Raw genomic sequence first — 22,869 nt, 5'->3', positions numbered from 1 at the left:
CCCCACGATGACTGGGGAAGTAAGTTGCCCAGTTCCAAAATGGCCACCACCGCGCTTTCCTGGCGTCGGAGCGACTACGTAGTGACAGAAGGACCATCACCAGGTGGGTGCTCACAGGGCCTGAGCCAGTTGCCAAACTGGCCACCTGGGCCTTTCTTCTCCTGAGCAACAGCCAAGCAACATTATAGGCTTCAGGCCTACCTAGCCCAGGCTGGGTTAAAGCAGATAAACGAAGCAGGCAGCGGAGAAAAAGCACGTAACCAAGGGCAGTGTGTCTGATGCGAAAGGCAAGAAAGACTCTGCGCGTAGGAACCGGGTGTCACTGGGCCGCTCGCATACACCTCTCTTTGACTTATTTGTAATCGGCGCCTTATTCTCCGCCCCCAAAGGCTCCTGGCAACCAATTCTCGGTGGTGAAGCCGTGACGTCAGCTGTTGCGGGTCAGATTGGGAGAGCTTCCTGACCCTTACCCCGCAATATCCCGCAGCTAGGTGGCGAAAAGCGAAGGAGCCAAAGAAATGGCAAGGAGGCGAGGAAAAGCAGGAGAAGATGGGGAAGGAAAATTTATATTCTTGTATCATCCTACAGCTAGGCAAAAATATTGGGATAATGTGGCCTAACCTCCAGTTCTTGGTTGGCTGGAAAATCCAGGAATGGGAAGCTCACTCCCGCAGCTCCCACTCATTCCCACCACGGTTGGACAGCTCTGAAGGAGGGAAAATTCTTTCTTTTGAGCTGAAATCTGCCTTCAGAGTCTCGCATCCAACTGTTCTACCCCACGGGGACCTACAGAACAGCCCAAAGCCTCTTCCACAGGACAACCCATAGCATTTTGGTTAAAATCAGCGCAAACCCATTCCCATTTGGTGACGGAGTGAGGGGGGTGAGGGGGAGGGGCAAGTCTCAGCGCCTGACTCACTTGACTCATAAGAAGCTGAATGTTTTCCCTTTTGAAAGATAAAAATATTGGTGAATCTCAGATTAATAATAGGGAATACACAAAAATGGAAAAAATGTTGATAGATAAAATTTAAACCTTTGGCCCAACATCATTAGTCTTTTGTTGTCTACATTTTTCCATATCGTTTCCAATTTTTCTACACTGTATGTGTTACTTAAAGAAATAAACCAGTATGGCCGAGCACGGTGGCTCACGCCTGCAATCCCAGCATTTTGTGAGGACGACGCAGGTGGATCACGACATCAGGAGATCGAGACCATCCTGACCAATATGGTGAAACACTATCTCTACTAAAATACAAAAAATTAGCTAGGCATGGTGGCCGGTGCCTGTAGTCCCAGCTACTAAGGAGAGTGAGGCAGGAGAATCCCTTGAACCCGGGAGGCGGAGGTTGCAGTGAGCCAAGATGGTGCCATTGCACTCCAGCCTGGGCAACATGAGCGAAACTCAGTCTCATAAAAAGAAAAGAAAAGAAAAAGAAAAAAAAAGAGAAAGAAATAAACCGGTATGAAAGAGCAGCCCCTGGCTTCATTCACCACAGCACCAGTGCTCACACATGCTACAAGCGCTTACTTGCTGGGAGCTGCCTCACATTGATTCGGATCAGTGTTCTTATTTCTCCGACCTACCTAGGAAGCATCTGGCTAAATGGATGTAAATTAGACATTTTATAGTCTATCAGTCATTGAGACTCAGTGGAATATCTAGACCAATTTAAACACACAAATATGGGAAATAACCGCCACAAAAGTAGAAAAGAAAAAATGAATTCCTCTTTATATTTATGCCACTAGAGGGAGTTCCAGGAAAAAAAAATCACTGCATGTAAGAGCTAATGACTGCATTTACTGAGTGGTTACTGTGTACCATTCACAGTTAACAGGGACTCATTCATGGAATTCTCATGATAACCCTGGTGAGGTGGATGATATTATTCCCTCACTCACTAAGGAGAAAGCCAGGGTACAGTGAAGTGTACAACTTTGTGTAGGGCAATTTATCAATATTTATTGAAATTGCCAAAAAATATGCTCTCTGAACAAACTATTCTGTGTATAAAGCAGAGTAAACTTCATGGGTGAGTGACCAGGGCAGTCACACAAGGGCCCCATACTTAGAAGGGAATACTGTGTTTGGGTTCTAAAGCTCTGTGGTTCCTGTCTTGAAATTCTTAATAATTTTATCTTTCAATTTGTGTCTTATAATGAGGTCCGATGAGAAAGCAGAACATGGGCTAGAGACTCATGGAGCCTTAGCCCAAACGAGGTCCTGCTCCCCATGCCTCCCAAGCTCCCCAGCACTGGTTTTCAGCTGCCGGCTCCACCACCTTCTGTGTAGGCTCGCTCCCAGCAGGGGCCTGGGCACAGCGGAAATGATGGGGGAGGTCAGGCATACACACCTCCCTTGCCAAATGGATAGGCACTTGTGAAGATCTGCACTTCCCCCTAGGTACTCCTGTGCTTGAAGGAGTGTGACATTAAATAAAAAAGAAAAAAAAAAAAAAAAGGCCACGCGCGTTGGCTCACGCCTGTAATCCCAGCACTTTGGGAGTCCGAGGTCGGCGGATCATGAGGTCAGGAGATCGAGACCATCCTGGCTAACACAGTGAAACCCCGTCTCTACTAAAAATACAAAAAAAAAAATTAGCCGGGCATGGTGGCGGGCGCCTGTAGTCCCAGCTACTCCAGAGGCTGAGGCAGGAGAATGGCTTGAACCCAGAGGCGGAGCTTGCAGTGCGCCGAGATTGCACCACTGCACTCCAACCTGGACAACAGAAGACTCCGTCTCAAAAAAAAAAAAAAAAAAAAAGAAAAGAAAAGAAAGAAAGAAAGAAAGAAAGAAAGAAACCCCACATAATAGGTTGACAGTGGAACCACAGAAAAAAGAGAAAAGAAAAGGCTTTTTTTTCCTGCTTTTTATTTTCTATTTTATTATATTTTAATAGATTTATTTAATTAGAGATGGGGTCTCACTATCTTGTCCAGGCTGTACTCGAGCTTCTGGGTTCAAGTGATCCTCCAACCTGGTCCTCCCAAAGTGATGGGATTACAGGCATGAGACACTGCACCTGGCCTTTTCCTGCTATTAAACAAGGAGCTCCATAGTTTCATTTTGCCCCTCAAAATATATAGCTGGCCTTAGTAGACTGATATTCACTGACAAATTTTTTTTTTTTTTTTTTTTTTTGAGACGGAGTCTCGCTCTGTCGCCCAGGCTGGAGTGCAGTGGCCAGATCTCAGCTCACTGCAAGCTCCGCCTCCCGGGTTTACGCCATTCTCCTGCCTCAGCCTCCCGAGTAGCTGGGACTACAGGCGCCCGCCACCTCGCCCGGCTACACTGACAAATTATATGTAAGAACAAAAAGGTTGAAAATGATGGCCTGACATGTATCTATTTGTGCCTTTAGGTAACATATAACTGGAATATAACTGCAGTACAACTGGAATATAAGTCATGAAGGCAAGAATCTTGTCTGTCTTGCTTAAACTCTTATAATCAGGGCCTAATATAAAGTATGACACACATAGCACTTGCTTTTAAATATGTATTGATTTAAGTTAATTGAGTACATTTTTGCTTCAACCTAGTAAAAATAGATATTTAAAAAACTGAAACAGCCTAAATGTCTTGGGAAGCTACTTAAATAACGATATTATATTCATCCAATAAAATATTGTAAGCTGTATAAAAATAACAAGGATGTTCTTTAGGTACTGATAAGGAAAGAGCTTCAAGATAAATTGTTACCATTTATGTAAAACAGGTGGGAGGAGGGAGACGGAGGGATGTGTGAGCGCTACTTTCAGCCCTCACAGGTCAGTGACTTTCATGGAGCGCCCTCTAGTGGCATATATGCAAATATGGAAGAATTTAGAGAAAATACAGATTGGCTTTGGATGGCTGAGATTTTCAAAGTATGTTACTTTACAAGAATCAATTTTTACTTTTTTAATGTTTTTGAGATAGGGTCTCACTCTGTCGCACAGGCTGGAGTGCAGCAGCATGATCAGTGCTCACTGCAGCCTCTCTCTCATGGGCTCAACAAGTGCATGTCACCATGCCTGGCTTAGAATCAATTTTCAAAAGTACAAAAAAGCTATATTATATATTTATTAACGTGGAATTATGAATTAAGTGGACAACAAGAATCAAAACAGTGTGTCTATTATCACTTCTGATAACAGATAAATAATGTAAAGATATATATTTTACAGATTATCTGGAAAACCTTATACAGTACTGTTGCTGGGTATTTAATGTAGGAAAGTTATCATTTATTGAGTGCTTACTATTTCACATATGGACAGGATACAGCATGTTAAAAAAAATTACCACACACATTTATTGTATTCAGTGTGTCACTCTGAATATATTACTGTGTACATGGTCTGTCATTGGACATGGTGAGAAATGCAGATTAAGCTAAAATTACTGAGGACAGCAACACTGGAAGAAAATTGAGCTGGGTGTGGTGGCTCAGGCTGTAATCCCAACACTTTAGAAGGTTGAGGCAGGAGGATCACTTGAGTCCAGGAGTTTGAGACCAGCCTGTGCAACATAGCAAGACCCCATCTCTAGAAAGAAAGAAAGAAAGAAAGAAAGAAAGAAAGAAAGAAAGAAAGAAAGAAAGAAAGAAAGAAAGAAAGAAAGAAAGAAAGAAAGAGAAAGGAAAGAAGGAAAGAAGTTTCCATTTAGCCAGGCATGGTGGCATATACCTGTAGTTTCAGCTACTCGGGAGGTTGAGGCATAAGGATCGCTTAAACTTGAGAGGTCAAGGCTGCAGTGGGCCCTGATCACGCCACTGTTCTCCAGCCTGTGTGACAGAGAGACCCTGTCTCAAAAAAAAAAAAAAAGAGGCAACTCAAGAATGCTTGCAGGATCTCATAACATATGCTATACAAAATCAATTAAAATAACATTTAAATGCTGAAAGAAATGAGCAGCTCCCAGGGTGACACAGGGTAGTTTCACTTCTTGGACACATCTACACCAAGCTCTATTCCTGGCAATACCTGGTGTTCCTATACCCCAGATTTCTTTATTTTATTTTATTTTATTTTATTTTGAGACGGAGTTTCGCTTTTGTTGCCCAGGCTGGAGTGCAATGGCGCAATCTCGGCTCACCGCAATCTCCGCCTCCAGGTTCAAAGGATTCTCCTGCCTCAGCCTCCCAAGTAGCTGGGATTACAGGTGCATGCCAGCACGCCTGGCTAATTTTTGTATTTTTAGTAGAGACAGGGTTGCTCCATGTTGGTCAGGCTGGTCTCGAACTCCCGACCTCAGGTAATCTGCCTGCCTTGGCCTCCCAAAGTGCTGGCATTACAGGCATGAGCCACTGCGCCTGGCCCCTACACCCCAGATTTCTGCAAGTGGCAACAGCACTGGCTTCATTTTGCTGGTGGCCCCTCTCTACTTCCCTTGTATATATCACCTTTGCCCAAAGACCACATCAGCCAAGGGACTGCTCTCACAGCTCCAGGAATCCTCCCCTTTCAGGAGATTTGAGGCAGTTGAGGGCATGAAAGTAAATAAGCTGAGCTCTTCAGAGGTCTTGTATTGTGGTGGTTAAAAGAGCCAGTTCTAGGACTAGAAAGCCTGGCTTGAAATCCCAGCTCTTCCACTCCCTAGTGGTGTGACTTTAGCAAGTTCCTTTACCTCTTTTGTACCTCCCTTTTCTCCCCTGTAAGATATGGGTGATAATAGTTCAATATTTGTTTTGTTGTTGTGAGGACTAAAGGTGTTAATGCAAGTAAACCACTTAGAACCACAGCACATAGAAGATCTCAGTAAGGTGGTTAGTTTTTTGTTGCTGTTGTTTTCAGAGATGCTGTGATTTCTCCAAAGTGGCTGCGATGGCTCAGCAGGCTCCTGACCCTCCCTGCTCCCACATGCCTCCACCCTCATCCTGATCTCCCATCCAGCTTTTGACAGCTTGCTTAGTGCTGGACACTTGCATACATCCTACTGCCCCCAAACCCTGCCCAGAAACATCTTGTGCATAACTCTCCTACCTGAATATGCATCAGGGAGAAAGAGCGTCCCAGGACATTTTAGGTTTTTGAAGGAGAAAATCCCCACTTAGTAAAAAGCCAGGGATCCACAGCGGCCACTTTTTCCATGGGATCCACCCGTGCAATCTTGACTTTCAACCACACAGCCCCAGAGTAGCCAAGCATTGCTTGTGCCCAAATGCCAGCTGCCTTGCAGGGTGAAAGAATAAGCAGTTCCCAGATTCAACTGACCATAATCTGTCCTTCTAGCTCCTTACACCCATCTCGGACAAAAGCAGAAATGTATGTCTCAGTTGTGTTTCCACCCCTTGCTGCCCAATATAAATTTTTGTGTTCCCTAATATAATTTTTTGTGACGATGTAAATGTTCTGCATTTGTGTTGTCTGATGAGATAACCACTAACTGTAGTGCTATTGAGCATTTGAAACATGGCTAGTGTAATCAAGAAACCAAATTTTTAATGTATTTAATTGTAATTAATTTTAAGTGGCCACTTGCAGGCAGTGATTGCTGCATTGGAAGGCACGGCTCTAAATTGAGCCTTTTTTCCTTATTTGAGGAGGCATACTTGCCTTAAGATTGGGAAGTCTATTTTTGGAACCTGGTACCAATGCTGGTCTCACCCTTGCAATTCTCAGCTGAGCCCAGAGGTGAGAGAAAGGCTTCCATTCCAGATCTCACTCTCCCCTGTGACACTGAGGAAACTGGCAAGTGATGTGAAGGCTGGAGAGCGTGTCCTGTATGCTGGCTCTGTCCCTGCTGCCTGTGTTGACTGACACAGTTAGTTGCTGCCCTTGCTGGTCTCCCTTCCTCCAACCTTGCCTCTCTGAGCACTCCTGACGTTCATCTCATGACTTCCCTAAAAACATTCTTTGGGGACAAGAAACTAACAAATCCCAAGTGACCTATCACATATACAAACATACAAAACAGAGTTTGGATTCGTGGTAGAAGAAAGGGAGGTTAGACATCAAGAAGAATGGTCTGGTGATGACAGTTGTGAGATAATAGAAATAGGAAAAAAAAATCTAAGTTTTCTTTCTTTTTTGAAGAACCAATCATACTTTCTCTCTTTTGACTAATTGGTAGGGCTGGGGTGGATTGGAGGAACCTTACATATTCCATAAACGAGCCTCTCCCTGAGGTCCTGTAAGTGATCCTTCCCCACCAATTAGCCCCTGCAAGACCCTTCAAGGGTTGGATCTCCAGGAGGGCGTGGGGGAGGAAAGCCCAGTACCAGGCAGCCTCTGCTCCATTGCTCTGGGGGGGTGGGGAAGGCAAACCCTGGTCATCCCCTCAGTCTGTAGACCTTTTGTGTGAATGCCTGGCAAGGGTGACGTGGGTCTGTTTCTGCGGGCACAGCTGCAGCACTTACTGGAGTGGAGGCAGGGCCCAGGCAGCACTGCCCTCCCAGATCTTCCCTCTGGCTTTTCAGCAGTAAGGGGACATGCACCCCGAGGCCCTCCACTTGGCCTGACCCTGCTGTGGGGGCTTTCTGTCCCCAGGAACGGTGGACATGGCAAGCTTATCAAGACCCTCTCTGCCCAGCTGCCTCTGCTCCTTCCTCCTCCTCCTGCTCCTCCAAGTGTCTTCCAGCTACGCAGGTAAGACGTGTTTTTTTCCTGCCCTGGGGAGACCCTGAAAACAGAAAGGCTAGTTTCCTGGGTCTTAGCTCCTTCAATCATCCTCAAGTTGCTATATTATCTTTCTGAGACATAGACCTGCTGACATGCTTCCCTTCCTCAGAAACCTTCCGTGGGTGGTTCTTACAGCCTTCAAGATGGAGTCCAGACTCTTTTTTTTTTTTTTTTGAGACAGAGTCTCCCTCTGTTGCTCAGGCTGGAGTGCAGTGGCATGATCTCGGCTCACTGCAACCTCAGCCTCCCTGGTTCAAGCGATTCTCCAGCCTTGGCCTCCCGAGTAGCTGAGACTACAGGTGCCTGCCACCAAGCCCAGTTAATTTTTTTTTCTTTTTTTGTATTTTAGTAGAGACAGGGTTTCACAAATTGGCCAGGATGGTCTCAATCTCCTGACCTGCTGATCCGGCCACCTCAGCTTCCCAAAGTACTGGGATTGCAGGTGTGAGCCACTGCACCCAGCCTAATTTTTTTTATTTTTAGTAGAGACGTGGTTTCACCATGTTGGCCAGGCCGTTCTTGAACTCCTGATCTCAAGTAATCTGCCCTCCTCAACCTCCCAAAGTGCTGGGATTATAGGCATGAGCCACTGCACCCAGCCCAGACTCCTTAATGTGACTAACTCAAGGCTTTCCTTGAACTAGTTCTTACTTGTCTTTTCACCTCTCAAATTGAGATAAAATCATAGCAACTTCTTGGAGTACCCATCAGGATTACATGAGATTACATGCTTAGCAGTGTCTGTCCATAGTAAATCTCAATAAATGTTTGTGGAATTATCATATCTTGTCATGTTTGAGACTTTGCTCTGCATAATCACGCACCGGTAAGTTTTTTAAAGGAACCCGGCTGTCACATGCAGAGGGGAAATCAACAGAAAGATTCCCATCCTCAGGGAGCCACCTGACTGAGAGAGGTACAGTGCATCCACTCTCCAGGTCTAGGGGAGAAAGCAGCTTTATTTCCTAGTAGCTCAGAGTCTGACTCGAGAAACACACCCACATAGAAAAAAACATGGAACTTGTTTGGGTCAGGGTCGAGGAGCCACAGTGAGGTGGAAGATACAGAAGAAGGAAGAGTGAAATAGAGCCATCCCCAGGGTGGAAGATCTCAGAGGAGAATTTGGGAAACAGGGTATGAACAAGGATTGAATAGTGAGAAGTGGTGGAGAGACAGTTAAAGTGGATGGAGTGACAAAAGCAAAACCTCTAAGGGTAGAATAAGCAGCAGTTTGGCCAAGTCCTAACAGGGAGGCCCATGGGAAGATTCAACCTCAAGATGCTGCATCACATTCCAAGAGGGAAACTTAAAGCCTGGACTGAAGAGTCAGAGATGGCTACAGTTGGCAAAAAGATGGGCAGATGCTGAGATGAGATGATTGCTAGAATGTTCTGTCCAGGATATTCACAATATCTCTATAACCAGAGACTTTTTTGTTGTTGTTGTTCTCAAGAAGGAAACTTGGGGCCGGGTGTGGTGGCTTACGCCTATCATCCCAGCGCTTTGGAGCCAAGGAAGGCAGATCACCTGAGGTCAGGAGCACGAGACCAGCCTGGCCAACAGTGTGAAACCTCATCTTTACTAAAAATACAAAAATTAGCTGGGCGTGGTGGCAGGTACCTGTAATCCCAGCTACTCAGGAGGTTGAGGGAGGAGAATCGCTTGAATGAAATAGTGGAGGTACAGTCAAAAGGTGACATCTCCTTCTTTCTGTAATTATATTTAGACATTTGCTTTACTTGCTTATTCACTAGGACCATGCGCATGCGTGTGTGTGTGTGTGTGTGTGTGTGTGTGTGTGTGTGTGTGTGTGTTTGCAGGGAGGCAGAAGTTGCAGGGAGGTGGAGGTTGCAGTGAGCCAAGATCGCACCACTGCACTCCAGCCTGGGTGACAGTGAGTAAGACTCAGTCTCAACAGTCTCAGAAAAAAAAAAAAAAAAGAAAGAAGAAGAAAAAAAATTGCATTCCTTCCTGGATCTAGAATTTCATTTAAAAGTCAAGTGTCCTCTTCCTTCCCTGTTTTGAAGCAGCCCTTCCCATGACAGGCTTACTTGCCAAGGTTCCCTCTGACCTTCAGTCTCTTCCTTTTGGTGTCTTTGACAGGACAGTTCAGAGTGATAGGACCAAGACAACCTATCCGGGCTCTGGTCGGTGATGAAGTGGAATTGCCATGTCGCATATCTCCTGGGAAGAACGCTACAGGCATGGAAGTGGGATGGTACCGGCCCCCCTTCTCTAGGGTGGTTCATCTCTACAGAAATGGCAGGGACCAAGATGGAGAGCAAGCACCTGAATATCGGGGCCGGACAGAGCTGCTGAAAGACGCTATTGGTGAGGGAAAGGTGACTCTCAGGATCCGGAATGTAAGGTTCTCAGATGAAGGAGGTTTCACCTGCTTCTTCCGAGATCATTCTTACCAAGAGGAGGCAGCAATAGAATTGAAAGTGGAAGGTGAGTAGTGCCGTATAATATTAGGTATTAACTGTTGGGTGGCCAGGAACAATCATTCTCTCAATTAAGATGAGATCCCTCAACCCAAACATCTCACGCCTAGGAATGAATTCCATACAAACGTACACATCAATAAGCAGAAACTCATATGCTTAGGGATGTCTGCTGCATCATTATTCAGAGTAGCGAGGAAATTGGGATCAAAGTCAATGCCTTTGAGTAGGTCAGTGACTGAATAAACAATGGTAGCCATACTGTGAATATTATGCAGGCATTAAAAAGATTATTTTAGCACTATGCCAGATGGTTTGCAGGCCTGCTATAAGGTATTGTTGAGTGATAAGAGCAAGCTGCAAAATGTAGGATACAAAAACAAAACCCTAGGGCATAGTGGTTTGCCTCGCAGCTACTCAGGACGCTGAGGTGGGAGACTGGCTTGAGCCCAGGGGTTTGCAGATACAGTGAGCTATGATTGCACCACTGCACTCTAGCCTGGGTGACAGAGCAAAGACCCTTCGCCCCCACTCCCTACCCCTGTGTCAAAAAAAAAAAAAACAAAAACAAAAAACAAAACCCTGTATTTGTGAGCACACACACACACACACATACACACATGCCTGTGCGTGGTCCTAGTGAATAAGCAAGTAAAGCAAATGTCTAAATATAATTATAGAAAGAAGATATCACCTTTTGGCTGTACCTCCACTATTTCATTCTGCAGAATTTGTTTGTTTGTTTGTTTTGGCAGGGGTCGAAGTCTTGCTCTGTTGCCCAGGCTGGAGTGCAATGGTGCCCTCCTCCTGGGTTCAAGTGATTCTCCTGCCTCAGCCTCCTGAGTAGCTGGGATTACAGGTGCCCACCACCACGCCCAGCTAATTTTTGTATTTTTAGTAGAGACAGGGTTTCACCAGGTTGGCAAGGCTGATCTTGAACTCCTAACCTCAGGTGATCCACTCGCCTCAGCCTCCCAAAGTGCTGGAATTACAGGCGTGAGCCACAGTGCCCGGCCTCAGAATTTCATTTGCAACATGTTCTGCGTGATGGGTGATTTTGGAGATTATTTTTTGCTCTATCTCAGGATGATTAAGATGTGGACAAGGTGAAGAGAATGGAGGTGGAGCTTTGAAAGTTAATTGCTATTTAATTGAAGAACTAAACTGCTTTGAGGGCCTTAGTGTCAGATCCTTTCCCTTTTCCTCCTCCCCAACTGCAGTGCAAACATCAGACAATTGATCACTATTGTATCTTGGGGGTGTGAGTGACCATTGCACTGCTGGGACCAGAAGACGGCATTGTATGTGGAACAACAAAGCATTATTTCTAGAGACTGCCTGCAGGGATATGGAAATAGCTTTGTGTGTCTCATAATGTTCTTCATACAGCTGTTTTCATTGGGGAAATTCTACTTGTCAAAAAGTTTGATAGAGAGAACCTCTCCAGTTTGCAGATTTTTCTCCTTGCTGCTCAACAACTTCCTAGCTCAGTAACTGCCTCTCCCAACAATCTGCCTCAGTTTTACCACACCAAAAAAGGAAGACAAGCCGGGTGCAGTGGCTCAAGCCTGTAATCCTAGCACTTTGGGAGGCCGAGGTGTGTGGATCACCTGAGGCTGGGAGTTCAAGACCAGCCTGACCAACATGGAGAAACCCTGTCTCTACTAAAAATACAAAATTAGCTTGGCGCATTCCTGTAATCCCAGCTACTTGGGAGGCTGAGGCAGGAGAATCGCTTGAACCCGGGAGGTGGAGGTTGCAGTGAGCCAAGATCGCGCCATTGCACTCCAGCCTGGGCAAGAGAAGCGGAACTCCCTCTAAAAAAAAAAAAAAAAAAAAAAAAAGGAAGACAAAAAGAAAAGCATCTAAAGATCTAAAGACTTTGCCTCAGGGGAGAAAGTTGTCTTTTGGGTTGCTATCCACATTCCAACCTCCTGTTCCCACCTCTTAGTCTGCATGCCTAAGAATCTAAAAAGAAACTGTTTTACAAGTAAACAAGGGACACTTTGCCTAGGCTTGGGAGCCAGGAAGTTGAGACAAATTTAGGAATGAGATGAAGTAATGGTATTATTGCAAGTCTCAGGTGTAACTACCTCTGCTCTTTCTCTGAAGAGTTTCTAATCTCTCTTTTTTACTTATTTTTTCTTGTCATTTTTGTGATTTTATTACTAGTTGTCTCTAATCCTTTCTTTAAAGTCTTCAACAAATGCCAGTCACGGCGGCTCACGCCTGTAATCCCAGCACTTTGGGAGGCAGAGGCAGGCTGATCACCTGAGATCGGAGTTCGAGACCAGCCTGATCAACATGGAGAAACCCCGTCTCTACTAAAAACTACAAAATTAGCCAGGTGTGGTGGCGCATGCCAGTAATCCCAGCTACTCGAGAGGCTGAGGCAGGAGAATCGCTTGAACCCAGAAGGCAGAGGTTGCAGTGAGCCAAGATTGTGCCATTGCACTCCAGCCTGGGCAACAAAGAGCAAAACTCCGTCTAAAAAAAAAAAAAAGAAAAAACATACAAAACAGAGAGAACATTATAATGAGCCTCCAAGTGCCTACCACCTTGCTGCAGCACTTGTCAATCCAGGGACCACCCACTTCACCAGCTCCCCACTCATTACCACCCTCCCCTACTCAATTACTGAGGTAAATCCTAGGCAGCATGATCATTTCTCTTTTTTCTTTTTATTTTGAGACAGGATCTGTCTCTGTCACCCAGGCTGGAGTGTAGTGGCATGATCTCTGCTCACTGCAGCCTCTGCCTCCCAGGCAGAAGCCATCCTCCCACCTCAGCCTTCATAGTAGCTGGGACCACAGGCAAACAGCACCACACGCTGCTAATGTTTTGTAATTTTTGTAGAGACTCAGTTTTGCCATGTTGCTCAGGCTGGTCTCAAACTCCTAGGCACAAGCAATCTTCCCACCTTGGCCTCCCAAAGTGCTAGAATTACAGGCGTGAGCCACTATACCCAGCAAAGAACACTTTTTAAACAATAAATAGGCCGGGCACGAGGGCTCATGCCTGCAATCCCAGTACTTTGGGAGGCTGAGGAGGGCGAATCATGAGGTCAAGAGATGGAGACCATCCTAGCTAATGTGGTGAAACCCTGTTTCTACTAAAAATACAAAAACAAAATTAGCCGGGCGTGGTGGCAGGCGCCTGTAGTCCCAGTCACTCAGAAGGCTGAGGTAGGAGAATGGAGTGAACCCGGGAGGCAGAGTTTGCAGTGAGCTGAGATCGCATCACCACACTCCAGCCTGGGCAACAGAGTGAGACTCCATCTCAAAAAAAAAAAAAAAAAAAAACCACACAAAATAATAAAAATAAATACATAAATAACTACAATACTATTATCACATCTTAAAAACTCAACAAAAATTTCTTAATATCGTCAAATACCCAGTTTGTGTTCAAATTTTCCTGATTGTTTCATAAATACACTCTTACAGTTGATTTCTTTTAGTGAGATTCAAACAAGACCCACCTGTTGACCTTTGCCCTTAGGGTTTCCCACTGTCTGAATTTTGTTGACAACATTCCCATGTTGCTACATAATACGGTCCTCCATGCCCTGTGTTTTTCTGTAAACTGATAGATGTGGAAGTGCAATGACATTCGTGTTTGATTTACTTTGGCAAGTATAGTTCATCACTGATACTCTATACTTCTTGTTGATTTACATCCAAAGGCTAATAATGTCTGCTTTTCTCTCTTTTCTAATTATTTGCGAAAGTAAAAATATGGGGGTTTGGGAGAAAGTATGTATGTACTCACTTAAGTATGTACTCACTAAATCACATTGCTATAGGTAACTTCCATTAAGAACTTGAAAGTAAAGTTTGCTGCATATTCCTCTAGGGAACACAATAATAGACAGGAGCCTTAGTCTACAGCTTAAAGGATTGCAATTATACCTGAGCCACCTTCCTGGACCAGTTTAACATTATTGGCTGTGATGTTTCCCCACCTTCGATGTCAATATCCTTACTTAGCTCCCTTAAAGCAGAGATCAAGATGAAAAGGGCTTCAGCTGCGGCATGGCACATGGAGATTAGAGCGGGGCTTTTGGATGCTGAGGAGCAGACCTAGAATGGGAAATAGATGGGAGCCACAAAAGTGAAGGCCCCCCTCCCTCATTGCTCAACCTACTCCATGTCTGCACATCTGGTCAGTTACCAAATCCTGTGTAAGCTACCTTCCTTTTCTTTCTTTCTTCTTTTTTTTGAGACGGAATTTTGCTCTTGTTGCCCAGGCTGGAGTACAATAGTGTGATCTTGGCTCACTGCAAACTCCAACTCCCAGTTCGTGCAATTCTCCTCCCTCAGTCTCCCAAGTAGCTGGGATTACAGGTGTGCACAACCATGCCTGGCTAATTTTTGTATTATCAGTAGAGACAGGGTTTTACCATGTTGGCCAGGCCAGTCTCGAACTCCTGACCTCAGGTGATCCACCCACCTTGGCCTCCCAAAATGTTGGGATTACAGGCGTGAGCCACCGCGCCCGCTGTAAACTACCTTCTTAAAAGCTCTAGAAGAGGGCTCTTAACCTTTTGTTGTGTGTTATGCACCTTTGGCAAGCTGATGAAGTTGATAGACCCCATCTCAGAATTTTTTTTTTTTTTTTTTCGAGTCAGGGTCTCACTCTGTCACCCAGAATGGGTTGCAGTGGCACGATCATGGCTCATGGCAGCCTCTACCTCCTAGGCTCAAGTGATCCTTCTGGCTCAGCCTCTTGAATAGCTGAGACCACAGGCTTGTGCCACCATGCCCGGCTAATTTTTAATTTTTTTTCGTAGAGGCAGGGTCTCACACTATGTTGCCCAGTCTGGTCTCGAGAACTCCTGGGCTCAAGCAATCTTCTTGCCTTGGCCTCCCAAAGTGGTAGGATTACAGGGGAGAGCCACCACACCTAGCCAGAAGAATGTTTTAAATATACCAAATAAAACATTTATACCAAAATACAGTCATCAAAATATTAAATTAACAAGAGTTAGTGTTGCCCTAGTAATTAGTGTAATTTCAAAATAGTAATGTATTTGTAGTAATGTAAAATCAAAAATAGATAAGTGATAGTTTGAGATTTCTGTGACTTTTCTAATGTGATATGAAAATATTTGTGATTTTTTTTTTTTTTTTTTTTTTTTTTTTTTTTTTTTTTTTTTGAGACGGAGTTTCACTCTTGTTGCCCTGGCTGGAGTGCAATGGCATGATCTCAGCTCACCGCAACCTCCGCCTCCCGGGTTCAAGTGATTCTCCTGCCTCAGCCTCTCGAGTAGCTGGGATTACAGGCATGCGCCACCATGCCCAGCTAATTTTGTATTTTTAGTGGAGACGGGGTTTCTCCATGTTAATCAGGCTGGTCTCGAACTCCCGACCTCAGGTGATCCACCCGCCTCGGCCTCCCAAAGTGCTGGCATTACAGGTGTGAGCTACTGCGCCCAGCCAATGTTTGTGATTTTTACTGATGACAAAGTCAAAGGTTCTGTTCAAATTATTGTGGTGTATTGCCTACAGGCATAATCAAAGTAAACACTAAATTTCAGTTCAATGGTTACTGAAAATATGTATTTTTCATTCCGTATTTAAGCTTTGAATCCCCTGACTTCCTATACCATTACCACTGTCCTAGTTCAGGCTCATGTTGTTTTTTACTTTGTTATCACAGTCTCTTAACATTTCTCCCTATCTTCTCCAGTCCTGTAGGTGCTAAATCTGATGTGGTCACTTCTCTGTTTGGAATCCTTCAGTGCACCCCCACGGCCTTGAGGATCAGATCTAAGTCCCTTAGCTGCTCCTTAAAACTCCCCCAGCCTGACCCAATACACAATCTTGACTTTAAACTACTTGTCATTCTTTTTTTTTTTTTTTTTTTTTTTGAGACGGAGTCTCGCTCTGCCGCCCAGGCTGGAGTGCAGTGGCCGGATCTCAGCTCACTGCAAGCTCCGCCTCCCGGGTTCACGCCATTCTCCTGCCTCAGCCTCCCGAGTAGCTGGGACTACAGGCGCCCGCCACCTCGCCCGGCTAGTTTTTTGTATTTTTTAGTAGAGACGGGGTTTCACCGTGTCAGCCAGGGTGGTCTCGATCTCCTGACCTCGTGATCCGCCCATCTCGGCCTCCCAAAGTGCTGGGATTACAGGCTTGAGCCACCGCGCCCGGCCAAACTACTTGTCATTCTAAATCAATAGCATTTCCTGGAAAAAAACATTTTTCCATCAAGGCTAAGCTCAGGGACCAATTCTGTGTCACCTTCTTTGAATCCTGATGATATTCATGTCTTTATTTGACCTGATTTATTGGGCCCCAGGTACTGTGCTGAGTGTTGAGAATTCAGCTCTGGGCAATGTGTCCTGCCTTTCAGATCCCTTCTACTGGGTCAGCCCTGCAGTGCTGGTTCTCCTCGCGGTGCTGCCTGTGCTCCTTCTGCAGATCACTGTCGGCCTCGTCTTCCTCTGCCTGCAGTATAGACTGAGAGGTACAAGGCGGAGGGTGGGTGGATCAGGATCCTTCCTTTAAATGAGCTGGCTTCTTGGAGTTACACCACTAAACATGTATTTGTGAGTGACTTCCGGGTTCAGAACTTCTTCTCACTACTGAATGATAAAGAAAAAAAATAACTCCATGATGAAAGAGTTCTACATCTCACAGAATGCTTTCATATGAATAAGCGGACCCAGCTTTCCCTATGAGCTAACTATGGCATAGAGTAACCCCATTTTACAGAGGATACAACTGAGGCCAGGAGTAGTTCAGTGACTTACTCAGACCAATATAACCTGTAAGTGGTAGAGCTGAGGCCTCTGGCTCATACCTAGCAGCTCCATGCAACTTGGGAGAGTGTGAGCTTCAAAGTCAGACAGGTCTAGGCTATTAGGAGTTTTGAAGAGATACTGAAGTGAAAGTCTGTGCTACACAGTAGGCATTCAAACATTGTTTCCTTCTCCATTCAACACTGAGGACTCAGGTTCAGCTGCTGATGACGCTCCTCTTTTGTGCCTAGAGCTTTCATCTTGAGCCTTCTCCCCCTACCAAGTGTCTCCCCAATGCTGGAGCAGGAAGAGTCTTCACTCCTCCCCATGCCCCACCTCTCATTTGTTACTAAGAGGAGAGGAGAAAGTAGCAAGGAGGGTATGGGGAATGTTTTGGGGGAATGGGTGTTGGTGGGATCAACAACAAAGTCCTTTCTGTCACCTTGAATTCAGCCCAGATGCCTGCTTGTCTACTTTTCCCACATGAAAAAGGCCTTCAGCCCACATGGCTGAGCAGAAAGAATCTGAATGTTAGAGTCAGGCAGCCTGGGTTTGAATTCCATCTCAGGTACTGAACTATATAGCAAAATTCTTAGATTCTCCAAGCCTCAATTGCCTTGTCTGTCAAATAGAGAAAACATCCTCCCTCCTACATTGTAGGGAGGATAAAAGTCATGCAAAGTGCCTACTACAAATCCAGTCACAGAGTAGCTAGCTGCTCACTAAATGCTCAGCTCCTCCTTCCTCATTCAGATGGGAAGTGGCAACGCTGTGGGCTGGAGCAGCACTATGAACTGAGAATCCAAGAAAAGGGGCGAAGAGCAGCTGGGAGGTAGTAGATCCTTGTGCTGGTTTGGGGCATTGCTCACATTCTTTATTCGCTATTGTATCTAGACTATAGCTAGAGAAAGAGCCACAACCCTTGGCTTTCAATCCAGTGCTCTTCCTACTCTCCTAAGGTTGTTTCTGGGCTGCAGAGAAATAGCCTGCACAAGGGGCCCAGGCGCTGGGTGTAGGAGGGTCCCCACCGGGAGTCAGAGCATGCAGGAACTAAAATGTTGCCTTTTTCTATTTTAGGAAAACTTCGAGCAGAGATAGGTGAGTTACAGTCATCCTTTCTCTCAATTCTTGCCTTTCAGTGTTTTGGCATAATGGAAATGGTCGTGTTCTCGGACCATCTGTCCCTCTCAATACCCTGTTTTTCCCTTAGTTTCCCTTTCTCTATGGTGGGTGTGTCATGCCTAGAACAAGTTTTAAGTAATTAAATAACAAAGACTCAGGATAAAGGATCCTTTTTGAGTGCCCTACTAAATCTATTTCCATTTGTTTCTCTTTCAGAGAATCTCCACCGGACTTTTGGTAAGTTCTGGTATATCCAGGCCCTACCCAGGTCAACTTGGCATTTCACTGTAGTTCCAGTCACCTGGGGAAACAAGGACCCCTGGCTCCTGGTTGGGTCCCTTCCTCTCTTTTCTTTCTTTAAATTAGAAGTCATTTGCATTTAGGATTGGTAAAATCATAATAAAAATACTCATATACTATTTTTATGTGCCAGACACTATTCTAACTGCTTTACAAAAACGTTATCTTATTCTGCTTAACTCCTTATGCACATGATTTCTCTTTTCAGGAATATAGATCGTTTACACATAAACCTGATGTCTGGTTGGGGAGGTGAAACGAACAGAAAAACAAGACACAACTGTATCACCTGTACTTATATTTCAGGATGTTTCCATGAGTACAGAACATGACTAATCAGAGACCTCATGGACAAATAGAAAAGCCACCAAGCCCCACTAGGAATTGACCCCCCAAGGACATGGTTTCTAGCCTTTTTGTTCACTGCAGATTGCCCAATGCCTAAAGACAATGCCAACAGAAGAGCACCCAAATATCTGTTAGATAAATGTTGCAGAAACTAGAAGGTGTCAGTAGGGCACAGATAGTACCTTCTCTGAGCAAACTTCCTTCACAGCCCTTCCTCCCAAGCCTGTAGGTGACTCTACTTTTGTCACCTGGCACACAGAGTTCTAACCTACGATTTATAAAATTAGACTAGTTTGTGGAACATGCACACACACACACACACACGCCTTGACACACCCAAAGAGGAGGAATAGTATCTTTGTTTTGGAGGACTTGACTATTAAAGGTCTTAACTCCTTTTCGTACCATGAATCTCTCTGGCACTCCAGTAAAGTCTAAAGGACCCCTTTGCAGAATAATGTTTTTAAATATACACATAAAATAGAACACATAAGATTGTAAAAACAATCATTGTATTGAAATATAGCTATCAACCGATAATCACATTTGTGATATAGCAACATAAATGTTTCTTTCTTTTTCTTTTCTTTTTTTTTTTTTTTTTTTGAAGCGAAGTTTTGCTCTTGTCGCCCAGGCTGGAGTGCAATGGCACGATCTAGGCGCTCTGAAACCTCTGCCTGCTGGGTTCAAGCGATTCTCAGCCTCCCGAGTAGCTGGGATTACAGGTGCCCGCCACCACACCCAGATAATTTTTGTATTTTTAGTAGAGACTAGGTTTCACCAGGTTGGCCAGGCTGGCCTCAAACTCCTGACTTCAGGTGATCTACCCGCCTTGGCCTCCCAAAGTGCTGGGATTACAGGCATGAGCCACCATGCCCAATCATAAATGTTTCTTTAGCAAAAGTAATACATTAAGTAATGTAGCAGCAAGTCTAGTAACCTGTAATTTCTTTCTTTCTTTCTTTCTTTCTTTTTTTTTTTTTTTTTTTTGAGATGGAGTTTTGTTCTTGTAGCCCAGGCTGGAGTGCAATGGCACGATCTCAGCTCACTGCAACCTCTGCCTCCTGGGTTCAAGCAATTCTCCTGCCTCAACCTCCCAAGTTGCTGGAACTACAGGCCCAGCTAATTTTTGTATTTTTAGTAGAGACGGGGTCTTACCATGTTGGCCAGGTTGGCATTGAACCCCTGACCTCAGGTGATCTGCCTGCCTCAGCCTTCTAAAGTGCTGGGATTACAGGTGTGAGCCACCAGGCCTGGCCCAATAACCTTTAATTTGAAAATACTAATAAACATAAACAGTATTTCAAGATTTCTGCAATAACTCTAATGGGAATGAAAACATATATGGCTTCCATTGGTAATTAAGTCACAGGTACTGCTGATATTGTGGTTAGTTGTAACATGTTTTGCTTTGTTTTGTTTTTTCCAAGAGAGAGAGTCTTGCTCTGTCTCCCACGCTGGAGTGCAGTGGCAGGATCTCGGCTCACTGCAACCTCCGCCTCCCAGGTTCAAGCGATTCTCCTGCCTCAGCCTCCCAAGTAGCTGGGATTACAGGCATGCACCACCATGCCAGGCTAATTTTTATACTCTTAGTAGAGACAGGGTTTCACCATGTTGGCCTGGCTGCTCTTGAACTCTTGGCCTCGTGATCTGCCCGCCTCAGACTCCCAAAGTGCTGGGATTACAGGTGTGAGCCACCACGCCTGGCAGTTGTTACATTTTTTTTGTTTTGTTTTGAGATGGTGTCTTGCTCTGTCGCCCAGATTGGAGTGCAGCGGCACGAACTTGGCTTACTGCAAGTTCTGCCTCCCAGTTCACACCATTCTCCTGCCTCAGCCTCCAGAGTACCTGAGACTACAGGTGCCCGCTACCATGCCTGGCTACTTTTTTCTATTTTTTAGTAGAGACAGGATTTCACCATGTTAGCCAGGATGGTCTTGATCTCCTGACCTCGTAATCTGCTTGCCTCGGCCTCCCAAAGTGCTGGGATTACAGGTGTGAACCACCGTGCCTGGCCAGTTGTTACATTTTTAATGAAAGAAAATGTTAAATCCAGTTAATGAAAATAAGGAGGCAGTACTTTTCTCATCCAAATTCATGGACTCTCTGAATTCTGTCCCCAGAATCCTTTGGTGTTCTAGGATCCCAGGTTAAGGAACCAAAAAAGAAAGGTGGGTGGGGCATGAGGGGGAACACATGTTAACCCTGTTTGTTCTGGTGAACAATTCAGATCCCCACTTTCTGAGGGTGCCCTGCTGGAAGATAACCCTGTTTGTAATTGTGCCGGTTCTTGGACCCCTGGTTGCCTTGATCATCTGCTACAACTGGCTACATCGAAGACTAGCAGGTGCAGTGGCTGGGCAGCAGGCAAGACCACCAAATAGTGGGGAACCAAGCCAGCTTTGAATGGGAAGCTGAAAGAGAATAGAACCAGGGCTCAAGATTAGGGGAGCTGGGATTTCCCTATTCCTCTGTCCCCATGCCCAACCCCAGGCTCTTCTGAGAAACTGTGAAGAGAACCACTTACTGGATCTGTGGGGTCCCCCAGTGGAAAGGGCAGTGTGGGTCACTCCAAATATCCACAGGGAGGATGTGGGGAAGGTGCTATTCATCTTCCACTGATTATGTATTTGTTTCTTTTTGTTTTCAGGGCAATTCCTTGAAGAGCTAAGTAAGTTATCTTCTCTCTCTTATAAGCAGAATAAAAAGCGAGGAAAGGGAGACAGAAGCAACAAGAGGAAGAGGGGGGCTATTGAGAGATCACAGTCCCAGAGGAAAGGAGGAGCTGGAGAGCCTGGGTGGAGCGAAGACTCCTCCTGGGAGGGACAGGGGCAAGAGGCCAGCTGTTAGACACATTTACAGGTGGCAGAGAAGCTGGAGGCATTCCCATCTGCTGCCTGACCCATTCCTCCTTCACTGCCCCTAAGCAGGAACCCCACCCTAGCTGGTCTCATTGCCCATTCCACAGCAACTGCCCAGTGCCTTGCCTCTCAGACCAACCACTGAGGCAGGCATGGAGACAAGATGACCCCAAGGGCTTTTCTTCTCCCTAGTTCAATGGTTTTATGATACAAACTACCGACATAGATTTTTCAAGTTATTTTTTCCTTCTTCTAGGAAACCCTTTCTGAGTGATGTCACATCTTGGCAGGGGTGGAGGAGAGCCTGGTTGCCCAGGGATTGGTCCTTGGGGACATCTCATCCATCAAGTTGCATACTCACTGGCATCTTTGCTATGGGGACATTCCAATTTGCACTTTCAGGAACACTCTGAATTCCAAGTAGAATTGATTTCCCTTCTTCTGTCATCTACCTTTTCTCTTCCTTCATTTTCCCATTTTTATTATCCTTCTTTCCATTTCTCTCTCCAGTCTTCCACTTGGAAACCCTTCCTGGCTAAGGACAGGCAGGTGCCCCTCTCTCCATCAGAGGACACCTGTGCTGGAGAGCAACACAGATAGGATGGTCTCTGCCATGAACTGGAGGCCAGGAACCTCCTCACTGAAAATTACAGTATGATAACTTTGCAAATGGTGGTTGTTTCTTCCAAGACTCCAGCCCTGATTGCGCAGAACTGAGAGGCATGTGAAGGGAAGGAAGAGGAAGAGTGTGAAACATTGAAGAGAGAGCTGAGTGAACTGAAGAGTGAGGATATGGGTAGCCCTAACCCAAACCTGGAGATGGGGAGAAACCTACAGAATACTAGCCAGAGCTCTACCTTGTCTTGGCAGCCTACTAGGGAACTGGGGAAGCAAGAAATGAAAGCTGGGCAACATGCCTGCTTTAGAATGTCTTCCTTCTACTTACACATCTTCCACAGGTCTCAGAATTTCCTTCCTCTCATCCTTTTTCTCCTGTCTTCATATCTACCAGAGTATCCACTGTTTATTCAACAACTACTACTTGATGGTCAGATACAAACAAACAAGCTAGGTGCTAATTAATAATGATAAGAGTTTTGGTTGAGCACGGTGGCTCACACCTGTAATCCCAGCACTTTGGGAGGCTGAGGCAGGTGGATCACGAGGTCAGGAGTTCGAGACCAGTCTGGCCAACATGGTGAAACCCCGTCTTTACTAAAAATATAAACAATTAGCTGGGCATAGTGGTGGGTGCCTGTAATCCCAGCTACTCAGGAGGCTGAGGCAGGAGAATCGCTTGAACCCAGGAGGCGGAGGTTACAGTGAGCTGAGATCACGTCACTGCATTCTAGCTGGGGTGACAGAGTAAGACTCTGTCTCGAAAAAATAAATAAATAAATAAATAAATAAATAAATAAATAATACGAGTTTTCATATGCAC

General features: G+C 45.3%; 1 protein-coding gene across 8 annotated transcripts; it reads left to right on the top strand.

Annotated features, from left to right (window-relative positions):
- Window positions 1-7,350: 7,350 nt before the first annotated feature.
- On the top strand, window positions 7,351-22,847 carry MOG (myelin oligodendrocyte glycoprotein). 8 transcript variants are annotated; one of them, XM_074038617.1, is made up of 9 exons: window positions 7,351-7,578; window positions 9,715-10,062; window positions 16,410-16,523; window positions 17,875-17,895; window positions 18,136-18,156; window positions 20,691-20,738; window positions 20,798-20,914; window positions 21,218-21,238; window positions 21,939-22,847. In XM_074038617.1, exons 1-9 carry the CDS (start codon window positions 7,491-7,493, stop codon window positions 21,965-21,967), a joined length of 807 nt encoding a protein of 268 aa, XP_073894718.1. In that variant the 5' UTR covers window positions 7,351-7,490; the 3' UTR covers window positions 21,968-22,847. The 8 variants fall into 8 exon arrangements, with proteins under 8 accessions (XP_073894718.1, XP_065400332.1, XP_065400331.1 ...); XM_065544260.2 differs by lacking the exon at window positions 20,691-20,738 and adding an exon at window positions 19,178-19,292; XM_065544259.2 differs by lacking the exon at window positions 20,691-20,738 and adding an exon at window positions 19,178-19,292 and having other exon boundaries at window positions 21,685-22,847.
- Window positions 22,848-22,869: the final 22 nt, after the last annotated feature.

The sequence above is a fragment of the Macaca fascicularis genome, chromosome 4, assembly GCF_037993035.2.
Source record: "Macaca fascicularis isolate 582-1 chromosome 4, T2T-MFA8v1.1".
In the NCBI taxonomy this organism is placed as follows: domain Eukaryota; kingdom Metazoa; phylum Chordata; class Mammalia; order Primates; family Cercopithecidae; genus Macaca; species Macaca fascicularis.
This window is presented reverse-complemented; position numbering and strand designations above follow the sequence as displayed.

Bases quoted from the DNA above. Each gene is read 5' to 3' on its own strand.
- MOG (XM_065544260.2), top strand. From the start codon at position 7,491: ATGGCAAGCTTATCAAGACCCTCTCTGCCCAGCTGCCTCTGCTCCTTC. The intron at 18,157-19,177 runs GTAAGTTCTGGT...TTTTTTTTGAAG, and splicing joins GAATCTCCACCGGACTTTTG to CGAAGTTTTGCTCTTGTCGC. The intron at 19,293-20,797 runs GTGCCCGCCACC...TGAACAATTCAG, and splicing joins CCGAGTAGCTGGGATTACAG to ATCCCCACTTTCTGAGGGTG.